The sequence below is a fragment of the Aplidium turbinatum genome, chromosome 8 (genome assembly GCF_918807975.1).
Source record: "Aplidium turbinatum chromosome 8, kaAplTurb1.1, whole genome shotgun sequence".
NCBI classification, from domain to species: domain Eukaryota; kingdom Metazoa; phylum Chordata; class Ascidiacea; order Aplousobranchia; family Polyclinidae; genus Aplidium; species Aplidium turbinatum.
Window position 1 is genome coordinate 28,362,533 of NC_137479.1, and position 17,395 is coordinate 28,379,927.

Sequence of the window (17,395 nt, forward strand, 5' to 3'; positions counted from 1 at the left end):
AGCGTAGCCGGCTCGAATGAAGACAAGCAAGCAAAACACCTTGCAAAAACCAGTTGATGCTTTACTTTAAATATCAACGGTGTTTTTATTATGCTATGTTCTTTTGTCGCATCCAGGCTTACGCCGGTAGTTGAAGATTTAGATTACGTGGACGGGAAGGCAAAGAAACCAATCTTCGTGTCCACCTTCAAGCACGCTATTAAGTGTTATACCAAACACACAGCCGCATGCTCTTGAGCGGTATCGAACCGGCGCCTTTTCTGGTGCCGTACCAGAGCTCTTACCACTCGGCTGTGCAGCGGTCAATGCTATGATCATTTGTGTGGTTGATTGTAATGCCGAGAACCTGGTGCAATACACACGTTTCTTCAGTCGTTGTTAAATTTATTACTTACAAAAATACTTTAAAGTGTTAGTTGCGTAGGCCTACACCAAATATGAAGTTTTTAAATATTATTTCATAAAAGGTAACAGTTTTACTCTAAAATTTTAAATCAAACATTCACAAAGCTTCACTTTGCTAATTTAAAAACAAACAAAATATTTCATTATTCAAAGACGCTGGTGACAAAAAATAAATAAACATGTTATTGGGATCGAACCAATCTTAATCTTATATTTAATATATAGTTACTAAAATTAAATTTTCCTTATCACACTTTAAAATTATCGGTGCTCGTGATTTTTTTTGTCAGAAAATTTTATAAGGATAACATTGACAAAGTCTTCAGCTACGATTGTATCTATGTTTTGTTGAGGTATTTAATTACAATTCCATGAAAAGAGTCGATAGGTTGCGATTATTTCATGGTTTAATTTTTCCATGCAGTTGATTATTTTGCTATGTGACTTCTCATTGGTATCTGCGGAACATGCGCATTGTATAAATTGAAATGACCACGTTACCGTGTTATACGATGAAGCCAGTATAGAAAAACGACTTACGACTGTCTTGCAACATTTCTAAATGTTTTAGTCCAGTAGCAAACAATATTTGAACTTTAAATGCCATAAACAAAAAATGACTTTCATGCAATACAAGGCAGTTTTAAGCGAAATGCAATCTTCAGGATAAGGAGGTATTTTTGGACGAAAATTTCAAATGTTTTTTTAAGTAAATGTCTTAGAATATACTGTTGTATCTTAAAATCACGGCTGAAGTTGAATTTGAAAGAAAAGCCAACTATTTGTGCGCATTGTTTATTATTCGGCCAAGAAGTACTTATTTTATCACTGCGCATTTTTCAGTTTATCACTACATAATTTTGGCTTGTCACTGCGCCTTTGAATAACTTTACTGCTTAAAATTTCATGTAGTTTTCTCTTCGTGTGGTGTAATATCTAGCAGTGAAACTAAAAAAAAATCTTCAATGTGAAGTTGAATCTGTAGAAGCGCAACTAAGGTGCAAATTAAATTGATCTGAAGTTGACGCTAGATAATAAAGACAGTAGAAGTAGGCTATTAATGTAAAAGTATTCCACTATTTTTAGCCAGAAAAAAACTAAAATAAACGTACTGCAAATTGATGACAAAACAATCTACAAAAAGTTAATTAAGCCCACAAAAGTTTTGTAAAGCAACATCGCGTTATATCTCATTCCTTTTTCCGATGTTCGTTTATGCCGGTAGACTAACACGAACTTTATAATAAGAGAGGAAAGTTTGTAAAGTTTTCTAAATATATACGAAAAAGCATATGACACATATATGACATATATATATACGAAAAGCATATGACACGATTAGCATGAACTTTCAACACATAAGGGTTTTTATGACGCATCTAGCGTTTTTGCTTTGAAATAATTATTTTAATACTGTACACTGTAAGTGAATGTTTGGCAGATTTTGTCTTAATTAACAAAACAATGTTTTTCGAGACCTTTAAAATATTCTTAGGAAAAAAAGTACTAAATGTCTCTCGGTGACTGAAAATCGACCTAGTCATCATGATTCAAGACATCAACAGTTTTTGTAAATTTTCCATAAAATTTGAAATTAAAAACTTTTTGTTACTTTCAAAAATTAAGCTTCGTTATACTTAGAAAGAAAGTTTTTTGTTGGAAAAAGGGAAAAATATGAAATAAATAGCATCTAGTTGGATTTAGTTTCCAGCCTAATTACCATTTATGCTCAACCCAAATAGCCGCAAAAATGTTTTGTTTGTCAGCTTTAGTGAGCAGAAATTGAGCAACTTCTGCAAGTGGATGATCTTGATTTCAGTCGACGAGATTCCCCGTTTAAAGTAGCACAAACCTTGAAGTAGAAAACTTGGTTAGCCCCAGTGCCACCGATAAACAGAACAGCCATTCTGGGATGAAACTCGAAAAAGGTTTAGAAAAATACAAAGGTTGTATGGTAGACGTTGATATGGAAATGAAACAGACAGTTAGAGCCTGTAGTGCGCAGCGCGCCAGTAACAGCAGTGGTGTTGCAACTATAAGCACTCCTGTATTGAACAAGTACACAAAACTCTACTGAACAGTTTAGACAAGGGTACACAGTTTGTCAGACTTTGCTCCCCAGTTGAAACTTGCCAAACGTGTTAGAAGTGTAGCTCTAGATGAAAGCAAGATAAAAGTTCCATACTCAGTTGCTGAGCGTCAGGGAACAAGAGATAAAGTTCTTATTATAGTAAGCTTTTGGCACAAACAAGCTAGTTTCTTTCTCTCGGCTGGCTTTTTTTTAACAACTTACCAATTTATTGCAACCCTGGACATAAATAAACGATGTTTGTCAACAATCGGTTTTAGCCAGGTTTCAAACCAGATTTGCGTGCTTGAAAAGGCCTACAAAGATCAACCATAACTTGCAAAATAAATCAAGTTCAATTTCATTGGAAACAACATGATTTAAATAGAACAAAAGTTAGTTTTTACATTGAACTATTTTTTACATCTTTTATGACTTCAGTCAAAAGGAATTTGAAACAAAATGTTGTTTCATTCAATTATTCTCTGTGTACTGTTAATCTCTTGTGTCGATGGCAAATCTAATGATGTTTGCTTTTCATTGAATCGAGGATCGGATGATGTTGATGATGCAACTGGAGGAAGTACTCTTCAAGGTGTTCCTGGGAAGCGAGGATCGAAAGGATCTATCGGACCATCAGGTCCTCCAGGACCTCCAGGGCAATGCGCTTGCGATCCGAGTGAAATTGAGGAACTTAGAGAAAAAATTCGCCAACTTCAAGGTTGAAGCTACATATACTGTGTTAAATATTTTCAGAAAACGAGAATATTCATTCAGGTTGATGAAAAAATAAAACACTTAGAAATTACATCTTGATTTTATTAATTGATTTAAGCGTAAAGCGCACTTTCTTGTATCTTCTATAGCCAAAAAATCCTTTTGTATCATCAAGTCGCGCAAATCTTACAAAAAAACTTTTTTAGTGATGTTAAAGTACAAATTAGTCTTGGTGCATAATATGAATGTGATCAAATCTACTTTTTATCTTTTAGTAATCTAAGACACTGTTTAGCCTACTTTGGATCATTGGCCAATCCAATGGAAGTTTGCAGGTGCAATCTTTTTTTTCTTGCTACTTATTATTTTTTTGACCAATCGTCTTTAGTAATCATTGACTAATTTTAACGCCTAACTTTAGTTTTCTCTGAATCTCACTGCACTATCGGCCTGGGAGACAGGAGAGTGAGAGATGAAGACATCACTGCTTCTTCATCGTATAATCGGGAGCACGGATCATATGCCGCCAGATTGGACAATCAAAGAGGACAAAATGGGAACGCACCAAATACAGGATCCTGGTCGGCACTTCAAAGTACGTTGCTGAATAGAGTTTTGTTTTACGTGTATTGAGTAAATTTAGTAGGTGCCTCTTGGTTTGTTTTGCTGATAAATAAAAAAACATTCACGCAGCACGTGTTAAACGATGGTAGGCTGTAGAACAACAGGTTACAGTATGAGTCAATACACACGATTTTGGTATTGATATAAAAGATCTCACGGCGTTACTTTGTTACGGCGACTGGTCGGCTCTGGATGAAGAGCCGGAGTTGCATTGCGCATTGCCACCATTGCGCTCGTGCAATCTCCAGTAGAATTTTTTGCGCCTGTCTGGAGTCGCGATGCCCACCGCCAAATACAACATCTTGCATATTGTGAATCGATGCTAGCGACCTACACCACAGGAAAATCTCCCCGTTCTTGCATGCATCTAACCAGCTGAGCGTCGTCGTAAAGAAGACATCATGTCTCTCGCGGCACTATGAATCGTTATCATAGTCTCTACAAGCCTGCGAGCGATTCCGGCGACTGAAATCGAGACACCCATTTGTACAGGCCGCGTAACTTTTGATAAAAACCGCTGAAAACAAATCCATTAGCGCGGCTTCTTTAGCGGACCACCAATGGAACTAGAAGTGGAAAAAATTACTCAACTTCAAAGTTTTATCTCCAATACCGCCCACACCCAACCGGAATGATTTTACCAAGAAAGGCCTGGCGGCGGCTCAACCGCTTGCTCTCTGGCGTAGGATTTTTACGCTCCAATACGGATTGTTACGAATATTACATTCACAAATGGGGGATGGCTCTATTCGAGATATGTGAAAGTGGCAAGGAAGAAAAAACTGCAGACCGCATTATCCGCAACTGCGCCATCTATACCATGCGCCAAGTGGTGTGCTTATTCTGCATGAACTGGATGACGAATTAATTCAGTGGTTGTTCGACACTAGATAAACATCTAGACCGAATCGCGGCCACTGATCAAGGATGGTAAAATGCAACACTTTTCCATGCTGTTGCTTATAACAGAAAGCCCATTACAAAAATTAGTGATTTAATTTGAAATGAAAAATCTATAAATGATCTAAAACTTTTGTTGCTGTGCAGTAACGAAAAATTAACCGTTCCATGGTATTGTTAGGTCGCACTGGTGAATGGATTCAAGTCCATCTGCACAGACCAACCCGTCTGACTGGTGTCATAACTCAAGGACGACCATTCAACAACGATCAATGGGTGAAAACATTTAAAATATCGTACGGAAACTCAACTGATCATCTCCAAGTGATGGTGGATGATGCTGGGAGTGAAATGGTAATTGTCTGCAGTGTCCTCGATAAACATTGCCGCAATAACTTTAGGTTCGACATTTGTTGTAAATTCAGAGTAGTTTCGTTGCAGACCTGCAAGCAGCTATCATTCTAATACAAAAACCATTAAAAATACCGACCCTTAATTGTGTATGGTTAACAGCAAAGGAATAGATGTTTCCTGAGAATTAGCAAGACGTTCTCTTCCTTATTGAGTTGTATTTTTTGTTTCTATAATTCACAACATGCCTGAACTAACACAAGTATTTCCTTAAATATAAAAACAATGTCGGTGTTGTAAATATAAATAAATTTATACCATGACAAAAGTGTTTGGTTCACAAACATTCGTCAACATGAATGAGGACAATTGTCAGGAATTGTGCATCATCAAATATGGTAACCCCAGTCCACCCTCGACTGACAATAATCGTCTACACTTGCAAATTTGATCTTGCGACCGTGTGCGTTCAAGCGCAAACTACGTCACTGTCAAGCTTAGTCACGTGATCATAACAGAGGCTTTCATCTCGTCTGAATCCTTTGCTACCCCGGCAAGTTAGTTCAACTTGAGCAAACAGAAACCCTTATCCTCTGCTTGTAGGCTATACATCACAGCCACAAAGAGGGCGGATCAAGGCAAGAACGCCTATACGACTAGCCTGCTAAGCTGCATTTTGATCAGAAGTCTTGCTTTGATCGCACGGCCATCATCATCTTAGCTGTTGGTGTTCCGTTCAGTAGTTTTTATGTATGACCATCACAAACAAGACACGTCAACATAGAAAAGGTCCAGAAAAAGGTAGAAGCGACAAAACGCGAACGTTATATCATGCTTGATCATAATTATGATGGTTTGATCATAGCTCGTTGGTTCGATATCTAGGGCCTGGTCACCTGCGACTTGCTGTTATTCCCCATAAGTGCAGACTTTGACTTGCTAATTCAGGTTGGCTAATCAACTGGTTGATTAATTTTACTTCATTACGACAATTTCCCTTACCTACAAACAAGGCCTATGAGAAGGGGGTACGGAGGGTACGGCGTACCCTTGAGGGCCCAAGACTGTAATTGTTGGGGGCCCGAAATTGTGATTTTATAGGTTACGCGCAAAATTGTTTGTTAAGACCATCCTAAGCGACTAAATTCAAGCATACAAGTTGTTCATCTTTAGTCCTGGGAGGGAGCTTAATGTAGAAAAAGAGCCCGGAAAGGTAGTTGAATGCATTGCGCGCAAATTAGGGGCCCAAAGTGGTGATTTAATGCTTTACGTGCAAAAATGTGTTGTTAAAAGCACCCTAAATTAAATCATAAAAGTTGATAACTCTCTTGTCCAGGAGGGGGGGGGGCATAGTGTAGCAAAAGCAGGGTGGTTTAAAAAGCCCAACCCGCTGGGTTTTTTTTTTTTAAGCCCGAATATTTTTGGCTTTTTGTGTTTTTCAAAAACTATTTGAAAAAGGTAGTTTCACGCTTATTTCACTTCAAAGTGAATTTCGGAGCAGGAGCGCAGCCGGAGTAAAAAAGAGTGACTTTGTTCACCTCTGCTAGGCATGTAGTGAATGCAAAATTAATGAAGAAAGTTTATTGGTCAGATGATTAATTTAATTATGTTTTAACAAGATATTATGTTTGAGCCTTGGTAGAGAGCTTGGCTTGTACCAGATAGCCTACATATAACACTCAGTAACGTTAACGGATTTAATATTTTTTATTAAACATACAAACAAAGAAAAAAATACTAATCCAACGTTTTTGACACCACATAGTATCCTCATAAGCAATAATTATAGGCTACATCTAAGAAAAATACCGTATATAAATGAATTTGAAAATTTTACATTAAAGTTGTAGCCTACAAGCGACACCTCTCTACAGTACCATCAACAACTGACACAGACAGATCACATAAAAGCCTATGCACAACACAAAACAGTAAAACACTAAATAATAGTTTCATTGCAGCCTGATAGGCTACTATTATTGCTCACAAATGTCCAATTCTGCAGTAAAATGTTGTATGGTGTGCAATATGCTTAAGCAAACATCACGCGTTTTGCCCAAGACAAAAAGGGGTCCGAAGTGAGAGGGGGCCTGGAATGACTCTTCGTACCCCTAGTAAAAATTTCTCTTAGAGGCCCTGCCTACAAACATGTAAAGCCACAAGAAGGAAAGATTGATAAAAATAGAACAGTATTGCAGGCACTTTCTGACATTAAGTGGACTAATAGGTTACACTTTTGAAGCCACTGACGTAGGGACGACAAAGCGATGCCAACATATTTGCACTGTCTGTATTCGGACACATATTTTACAGCATCCAAGCGACATTTGCGTCGCTAAAAATTCTCACACAAATCAGTGCTGTGAAAAATTAAAATCAATTTGGCACAAACAGAGCTTGAATTTTTTGTTGTGAAAAGCTATGTCATGAGGCCATCTACTGTATACTTTATAACTTTTCGTTTTCTTTGCAGATATTTGAAGGCAATACAGACATGGATTCTTACTCTAACAATAAATTTCCTCAACCTGTTTTTGCTCGATACATTCGACTTCTTCCACAAACCTGGAACGGTTGGATCAGCCTAAGAATGGAGTTTCTCACTTGCTAGGATGACTGCATATTGTGACCTTGTACTCATGGTGTGACTCCCAGAAATCGACGCCCAATACTTTAGCAAATTCACTAAAACGACAACTGACAGCGCGACAACCTCTCGCTAGATTTTATTCTATAAGAATTCGTTCAAGCGTTCAAGCGTAATAATTCTAATGCAAAAAAAGGTTCGCAAAATCTATAAAACTAAACGTACTTTGTTTTCATAAAATTGATTTGGCTTTTTATTTGTAGTCTAATGATTATGGCTTATGCATATTTAATGTATTGTGATTCCACCTCGGTTTGTATAGTAGATACGTGCACGAAGCAGCCTTTACTGTATATCTTATTTTAGATTTACTTTTTACCTTTCCCAAAATGTCAATGTTGCAATAGAGTTTTCAATTTCTTTCTGCTACAAGGAGCATCTAATACAACAGGTCTACTCAATAGTTCTTCAAATTGGTATAAAAAGAAGTTGGCACAAAGCGATGGAGAAGAAAAGAACAAGATTAAGAGAAAACGGATTAATTTTAATTCAAGGTTCAACAAACAAAAGCACTTTCGCGATAATGAACTTGCTACACTAAGATTGTCATGTTGTTGGGGGATCACGCTACTAATCTGACCGCGTGCACGGTTGTTATTACATATTGTTGCATATAACTATGTCATATTACAGTAGGCTACAATTCATAAGCCTGCTATCACTTTATATCACACGTAGAATCATTCTTCTTCTTGCGTTTGAGGTCGCCGCAGATCACGTTGTTACATTCAGGCGCAGCAGCCAATGGATTGTGTGTTTATCGAGCGTTGTGAGGTCCACATATCTGTCCTGGGGTCGATATACAGGACAATGGTAGATAATGTGGTGTGCAGTCTGAGAATCTGAGCCACACGCACGAGATGGTGAATCGGCGAGGCCCCGTTGGAACATGTTGTTGTTGAAACGGTCAACCCCAGTCCGCAGGTGGCTTCACCCATTCCTTCCTAGGTAGTTCTGCTCCGGGTGGAAGTGTTGGTAGAATCATTTACCGTAGAAGAAAGCTCACTATTTGTTTGATAAAAATTAATATTTTATATCTGTGGCTCTCAAACTTGTTTTGGTAAAAGCGCACCAGAAAAGACTTACTGTATTGAAGCATGCGTGAGACAGAAATAGCAAAATATTTCACACTATTTTGCATTTACCCACAACCTTAAATTTATTGATACGCCCAACATATACAATAAGTGAAACGTTAAAGAAATAAATCACTAGAGCATGACTAACTTTAACCCAGTTTGAAAAGCACTGGTTAGTGGTTATTGATACAGTTAGTAACGTTTATTTTGCGTTATGGTCATTGCCTAGTGCATTGCACTGGGTCACGTGCACTTGATTACGTCGTGCCGCCCTGTGGCTGTGAGTAGTTGGTAATTACGGCAGCAGGACTTCTTGGTAGCTACACAATGATTTGTCCTTAGTTCATTCTAGCTCTATTCGTGTTGAGACCTCTTTTCAATTCCTTTACGTTTACCTACAAGCGTAACAGTGGTGTCAGAAGTAAAATAGAATCTACGTGGCAGTTTTCTGAAGTGAAAAGATCATTACATTGTCGCAGTGGTTTCTGCACAAATTAGTCATGGAAGAAACAGTCAAAACAATGCTAGCCACAATGGAGAAACAGCAGGAACAGTTTTTATCAACGTAAAATGACATTAGTCGAATGCAAACTAAGAAATCAGCGCCAAAGTTTGAAAGTTTCAACCAGGATAAGGAAAAATGGAAACAGTATATGCAAAGGTTCTTGCATCACATGGACATTTACAATGTTGCAACTGATGACAAGAAAAATGCATGTTTGTTATCCTGGGTTGGACCCGGGACGTATAGCTTGATTGAGAATCTTTTTGGTGACAAAAACGTACGTGATAAATCGTTCAAACAAATTTCAGATAAGTTAGCATCGCATTTTAAAGAAACCATCCATGTTCAAGCAGCGCGCCATAGGTTTTACAACTGTAAATTACAAGTGGGTCAGTCTTATAAAGATTGGACAGCAACTTTACGAGGGCTTTCTCAAAATTGTGAGTTTATATGCAAAAGTGAGCAGTGCAATCATCTCAGCTATGTCGACGAGCAGATTAGAGATGTTATTGTATTAAACACCCCACACCCTGAAGTCAGGCGTCAATGTTTAACGAAATTATATTTTTCATTTGATGATGTTCTCAACAAAGCTGAAGTTTATCTCAGAACTGTGCAAACTGATAACATCTTAAGAGGGGAAGGAATATCAGATGAAGCAGTTGTCGTTAATAAGATGTCTGCAACCTACATTAAGAAGAGAAAGAAGCCTTCAGTTGGTTCCACGAATCAAGGTCGCAAGGCGTGGAAGCCATGTCAGGATTGTTTTTCTGAACATTCTAAGGGCGAATGTCCGTTTAAAAGTTACGTGTGTTACAAGTGCGGAAAAAAAGGGCACATCAAATCTGTGTGCCAGGCAAAGGGGTTACAACGCCAGCAGAAAGACCGAGTAGAAGCTATAGGCCATGTAAGCAGTTGCAACCAAATTCGAAAGACACCTCCATGAAAGGAAAAGCGGAACTCAAAAGCTTACCAACGCATCGGAAAGCAAATTTGGATCCGTGCCGAAGCGGCAAATCGTTCACGTGCCAGTGGGACACTGGCTCAACATGTTCCATGGTTGGATTAGATGGATATCATGAGTTAGGTTCTCCCACGTGCTATCCATCAGAAACCTCACTACATGCTTATGGTGGTAGGCCTTTGCATGTTAAAGGTCAATGCTTCGTAAATGTTAAAATACAGTAGGTTGTCAACTGAAGTCAAGGATGAAGTTAATTGTACTAAATGAAAACAAAGGCACAAACCTAATGGGTCTAGACTGGAGTGACAGTTTTGGCTTGACCAGTCAGGGTATTTCGGTGTTAGATCAAGTTTCAGACAAGAAAAAACATCTCGTACCGGGATCTTCACAAGTTCAGCAGACAGAAGAATCCTTACTAATGCAGAGGGAAAGGCAAGTTTCAGCTTTAACTTGCAAATTTTCCAGAGTTTTTTCGTCTGATCTTGGGAAATGTGTTAAGACAAAAGTTTCTATACACTTAAAACCGGAAGCAAAGCCCGTTTTTTCCAAACCAAGACCAATTCCATTTTCCAAAAAGCAAGCTATTAAAGAAGAATTGGACAGACTTGTGGAGCGCAACGTTTTGCAGCCAATAAGTTATAGCGACTGGGCAGCTCCGATCGTAACGGTGTCGAAAGCAAATGGAAGTATACGAATTTGCGGCGATTTCAAGAGACTGAACCAGCAAATACAAGTGGATCAACATTAGGCTGGCGCAAAATCTCGAAAAAAAATTTTTTTTCTTTTAAAATTTTCGTCAGTTTGGAATATTGTTCCTTTTGGTAAATGTATCTCCTACACCAAATTTCACAAAAAAATATTAACGTTTGACCCTGGTTCACCTGGTTTGAATTTTTTCAAAATATCGAATTTTCGCTTATCCCTGAAACTGCTCACCCGCTATCTTGCAATGCATTCTAGCATCTTAATGGACACAATAAAAGGCAGTAACACAAACTTGTAGCAAGTAAAGTGGTTTAATTAGCAACTCCATGAACACTACCACATGTATTACTCTCAAAATGTCGAATTCTACCACATTTCAGACATGATTTTCTTTGTGCACCCTTTACGTAGTAAATATCTGCTGCTTTCAGTTTCTTGAACCATTTGACGATGTTTATCGATTTTCATAGGCCAACAAAACTTTTTTTATATAAAGATATGTGAGAGTCATTTTAAGGTATTTCGAGGCCCCTGATTCTAAAAATGCACTAAGTTTTCTCGAATTGGCTTTAGTTTTTGAGTTACAGCAAAAATATTTTTTTTGCAATTTTGAGCCCCTATAGATTTAACCCTTAGGCGGTTGGGCTCCTGGAGTCTTGGTCAGTTTGGGGGGGGGCTGTCGATTCTTCTTATGCTTTAGGAGTGATATCTCTGTTATTTTTTAAGGCACGGTTTCAAAATTTGGGATTCACTTTGAAAAACTATTCACGCAGAGCATATCCGAAAATTAAAACTATGTAAATTTTAGAACTGTTTATATACGTTGAAATGTTGATGTGACTTATGACGTTTGAATTATTTGGTATTTTTTGATAGAGTAATGAAAAACATGCATTGCAATGTTGTGATTAAATTTTTTTTACATAATCTCAATTTAAATCATTTGATTAACGAGACATGGCCAAATTAATTGCTTTCATCCAGCTGGTGGGAAAATTTTGAACAATAGAATATGAAATATTTCAGAGGATGTGCTGAGAAATGCCTTATATCTCTCAATTTATAACCTTTATTCGCTCAAAATTTCAGCTCAATAGAGGTGAATAAAAGTTAGGAAAAGTCAAGAAATCTCGTAGTCGCAGCCTCAGTGGTTTTAGAGATACAACTGTTGATACAAAAAAGTTGAATTGACAGCCCCCCCCCCAACCTTCAAAGGGTTAACGTCGTGTCGTTTACTACATAGACAAAACTGGAAGTAATCCCAGGCACATTTCTGAGTTGTATAAGTGCTATTTGGAACCAATCACGTTGATTACAACCCAAACAAACAGCTATTTAACGTTTACTGGCCTAGTACCAATCAAAATATGATGTGAAGTAAGCCTGAGGATACAAGATGTAGAATATATAACTTGCGTTTTGCATTAATATATTTGTTGATTTCAACAGTCTCAGACTTACTAAGTAAGCTACTAAGTACAAACAAAATGCATAGCCTACATTGTTTTGCTTAACAATGTACCTATGTTTTAAAAGATGTGTACCTATGTTTTAAAAGATGTGTATCACGCTTTGAATTACTGTCATTTGCAATATTGTATTTCAAGCTGGGGAAAGGCCTGTGACAGTGCACTGGATCCATTAATAAAATTACAAAAAAAGGTTATAAGAATAATTACGAAACAAAATTACTATGCTCACACTAATTTTTTATTTTTCAAAATGAACATCTTGAAACTAAAAGACATACATAACATTGAAATAAAAAAACATATGTACAAAGTTCATATGAATGAGTATCCGTCTACGTATTGTGATTTATTTACAAATGCTTCATCTATTCATCAGCATAACACAAGATATCAAACAGGCAACAATTATTTTATAAACAGATCAAACACAGAATTTGGCAAGAAGTCCATGCAGGTATTGGGACCAATGCTCTGGTCAGAGGTTCCAAGTAGGCTAAAAAACTTATCATTTCATTGTTTCAAAAAAGAGATCAAAACGTTAATTTTACAAAGCTACAGTGCATCGTAAGTGATATGTTATGGAAACCAACTTGTCAGTTGCTTCGGAAACTTTATCATTCTCTGCTTGCTTCATGGAATTTTGTGTTTTGGCCTACGTTATCATCAATATGTTTTTTTTGTGCGTATGCTGTTGTTGAAGCGCGGGAACGTTTCAATTATTATTTTTCTCTTGTAAGCTTATTTTAAATGGCAAAATCGTAATTTCCGTAGGGTGGCAATTGACTAGTAGACCGTATGGTGGTCTCGTTGTCTCCCTGTCGGTACGGGAACTTGTGTAACTTTTGTACTGTGTATATTGCATATTTCAAACATGTACCTATGTTCCTGTTACTGACAAATAAAACATTGATTGATTGATTGATTGAACAAACTAGACAAATAAGCAAAACAAAGCTATCGATGAACAAACGCAACTCTTTATTATGATTGGCCTACTGAGCAACACCCATCAAGGTACGAAGGCCATTTATATAATTACAGAATACAAAGTTATGTTCTTCAGTAAAGTAGCTGCTTAGAATTTTATCCTTGCTGCGCAAGAACGTAATCTTGGCCTTGGAGTCAAGAATGCCATGTTGATCGAGATGAGGAGCCAAGATTGCAGCTACCACTGTTGATAACTAAATCTTTAACTACCGTACTACAGTAGGTGGTAGAAATGGTTTTGAGAAAAAAACTTGACCTTGCTCCAAAACATTACTGAAGGTATTGAGGTTACTCTCAGTCATGCCCGTTTTCCTATTGTTTCAAGCAAATCACCACTTGAAACTAGAGAGGGCAAACAAAAAACAGAAATAGCAACATCCATGCAATGACTGCCTTGCACACTCAATGTAAACATGATGTTCCTTCGAACATCCTCACCGTGCAGAAGTATCAATTTTCATGGTGATTCCACGGCTCTCTTTATGCCATGGCACTCTGAACTTCTTAGCCTTGAGCCCAGAAACGGGTTTGAGTGCAATGTTTGCATACTTTAGGAGGAACCCAGGACTTATCTTGATCACCCAGCTTCATTTCAAAGTAATAATAATAATGCTTGTTTTTATATAGCGCTGTATTTATCGCAGAATGCGTTGGTCCTCTGCGTTGCCTCATGCAGCAAAATATATCTGGGTTGTTTGTACATCATCCTACTTGTCAAAGGCATATTTTATTAGCCTATATGCCATTTATTTAGCCTATAGACCAGAAAAAAACTTCTTGCAGCAAAGACTTGGCCTTAGCATAGGCTTAGAATAAAACTTCATTTGTACAAGTATCCATTTCAGTAGGCCTACCTTTTCAATATAAAGCTGCATTCATAAACACATGACTTTCTGGATATTTTTCTTGTGATGTAGGCCTACTGATTCACAACTGTTTTCATTGAGTATTTATGTCTCCCTTACGTTAAACACAGTTCATTTCAACCTTTGCTTGCGTTTTGAACTTTCGTGCAATATGAACCAATTGAACTAGACAAGTGCAATTATGACAGCATAATGGTAAACAGGGCTAAAAATAAGTAATTTGCTAATTGAAAGCTTTTGAGAAACGATTTCAAAATATTTTCATTGTCGAATATCTCGAAAACTAAAGCCAATTCGAAAAAACTAAGTGCATTTTCGGAATCAGGGGCCCTGAAATACTCTAAAATGACTCTCATCTTTTGTGCCAAAATTTTTTTCTTGGTCTATGTTATAGATTCATTGACTGCGAAAAGGCTGTAAAATCAATTAAAATGACACTAAAAGCATGCACTATTAGTGACTCTCAGACTTGGAGCAGGGTGAAGATGTTCCACGTGGAAGTTAACAGAGGAAGTGACGTCAAAATCACGTTGTCAAATTTTGAGAAATCCTCTCTTCAGATACTGCTAAACCACTTCGAAATTTACTAATTTTTCAGAAAAATTCAGAATTTCTCCTTGGGTGAACCAGGGTCAAAGGTCAAAACCCAACAAAAATTTTTGGTTTACAAATATCAGTGAGCAAAATGGAACATTATTCCAAACTGACAAAAATTTTAAAGAACATCAAGGAAAATGAGCCACCCTAATCAACATCCGTTGCCGACGTTGGACAGTGGACACGTTGCTGGAATCGCTGGGAAAAGCTCAGTACTTTTCTAAAATTGACTTGTCAGATGCTTACTTGCAATTAGAGCTTGATGACGAAGCAAAAAACTTTATGTCATAAACACACCTTTTGGTCTTTTCCAATACAATCGTATGTGTTTCGGTGTGGCGTCAAGCCCAGCCCAATTTCAACGTTGCATGGATAAAATGATTTCGGGAATCCCTGGTGTAGCAGCATATCTAGATGATAGCCTATCTTAATTACGGGACCGACAGAAAAAGATCATTGGAATAACTTAGAGAAGCTTATGGATCGTTTAAGCGAGTATGGGTTTTGTGTTAAAGTACAAAAATGTGAATTTTTCAAGGATTCGGTTGAATCTCTTGGCCATGTAATCAACAAAGACGGCAAGCGACCGTCGAGCACATCAGTCGAAGCAATAAAACAATTACCCCAGCCGCAAAACCTTCAAGAACTTCAAGCTTTTTTAGGGAAAATTAACTATTATGGTCGTTTTATAGCAGATCTTCCAGACAAGGCAAAACCTTTAAATTCTTTGTTGAAGAAAGGAGCAGTGTTCAGGTGGACACAACATTGCAAACTCGCTTTTCAACAACTGAAGGAGGGCGTGATCAATGCAACCACGCTAAGTCACTACGATGAGAGCAAACCACTCATACTAGCTACCGATGCATCCCAGTACGGAATAGGAGCAGTTTTGATGCAGAAGCACGATGGTGTGGAACGTCCACTCGCCCATGCATCGAAAACTTTGAGTGAAACGCAGAAGAGGTACTCACAAATTGAACGAGAAGCGCTCTCTATCATCTATGGAGTAACGAAGTTTCACCAATACCTGTAGGCCTACGGTAGGAAGTTTACTTTAATTACGGATCATAAGCCACTAGTTTCGATTTTCTCACCAAAACAGAATCTACCAGTCCTAACAGCTCAGCGTCTTCAACGATGGGCTATTACCTTAATGGCATATCAATATGATATTCAGTACAAACCAACTAATCTGCATGGCAATGCAGATGGGCTGTCTAGATTGCCTATGGGGGTAGACAAAGCGTTTGATGAAAACGAGGAGCGAGAGAATGCAGAGGTTTCTCATTCTGTAGAGGAAACCATGGACGGTTTACCTTTAACTTCGAACGAGCTTAAAACAAAAACGCTTCACGATCCGGTCTTAAAATTAGTTTTGTCGTATATCCAGGACGGTTGGCCTAGAAGATTACCTGACAATGATAAGCTGCGCTGCTATACTTTGTATAAAGACTCGATGTGGGTAGAAAACGATGTAATACTTTTACAACGTGATGGTTTTCCACGAGCAGTAATTCCGCAATGTTTGCAGGCACAAGTTTTGAAACTCTTGCATGAAGGTCACTGGGGAATCACCCGAACGAAGCAGATGGCACGCAGATACGTATGGTGGCCGGAGTTGAACAAAAGCATCGAAGAGATGGTGAAGTCGTGCGGACCATGCAGGCTTGTCGCAAAAGCTCCGGACAAAGAGTACCAAGCATGGCCGAAAACTACAAAGCCGTGGCAGCGGATTCATCTCGACTATGCTGGACCTTTCTTAGGAAAGATGTGGCTGATTTGCGTTGATGCACACTCAAAATATCCTTATGTTTCTATGCAGAACATCGGACAGGCAACTTCTAAAGCAACGATCAGCGCACTTCAACAAATCTTTGCGATAGAAGGCTCTCCGGACACGATTGTCTCAGACAACGGAAGCCAGTTTACGTCCGGAGAGTTCAAGACATTTTGCATCAAGTTAGGAATACATCACATCACCTCGCCAGTGTTCCATCCTGCATCAAATGGCGAAGCGGAACGCTTCGTCCAAACCTTTAAAAAGGCGATGGAAAAAAACTATAAGGGAGAAGTGAGCAAGCAAAATGCTCATCTCTTAGTAGTCACAACGTACAGAAGCACACCTCACCCATGCCTCGACTGGAAGACTCCAGCCGAAGTTCTTCATGGGCGCCAACCGAAAACGCTATTGTCCTTGTTCTCGCCAAAGGAAAAAAATGGTATGGTATGGTATGTGCTTCTGACCCTAATTGTAATATGACCATTATTGCAGTGATCTGTCAGAAGCACTATATATATTGTGTATGTTAAGTCGTGAATACTTGGTTAGTATCACCCTCCCTTAGCTGTAATGTTTTATTTCTACTGCTAAGTGTTAATTTATAAGGGAGGAATGATACAGTTAGTAACGTTTATTTTGCGTTATGGTCATTGCCTAGTGCATTGCACTGGGTCACGTGCATTTGATTACGTCGTGCCGCCCTGTGGCTGTGAGTAGTTGGTAATTAC

General features: G+C 38.2%; 2 protein-coding genes across 2 annotated transcripts; both read left to right on the top strand.

Annotated features, from left to right (window-relative positions):
* Positions 1–2,935: 2,935 nt before the first annotated feature.
* On the top strand, positions 2,936–7,735 carry LOC145776233 (lactadherin-like). Its single transcript, XM_082587634.1, has 4 exons — positions 2,936–3,194; positions 3,612–3,785; positions 4,896–5,068; positions 7,539–7,735. Exons 1-4 carry the CDS (start codon positions 2,936–2,938, stop codon positions 7,674–7,676), a joined length of 744 nt encoding a protein of 247 aa, XP_082443760.1. The 3' UTR covers positions 7,677–7,735.
* Positions 7,736–9,375: 1,640 nt separating this feature from the next.
* LOC145776234 (uncharacterized) lies at positions 9,376–10,242 on the top strand. Its single transcript, XM_082587635.1, has one exon. It carries the CDS (start codon positions 9,376–9,378, stop codon positions 10,240–10,242), a length of 867 nt encoding a protein of 288 aa, XP_082443761.1.
* Positions 10,243–17,395: the final 7,153 nt, after the last annotated feature.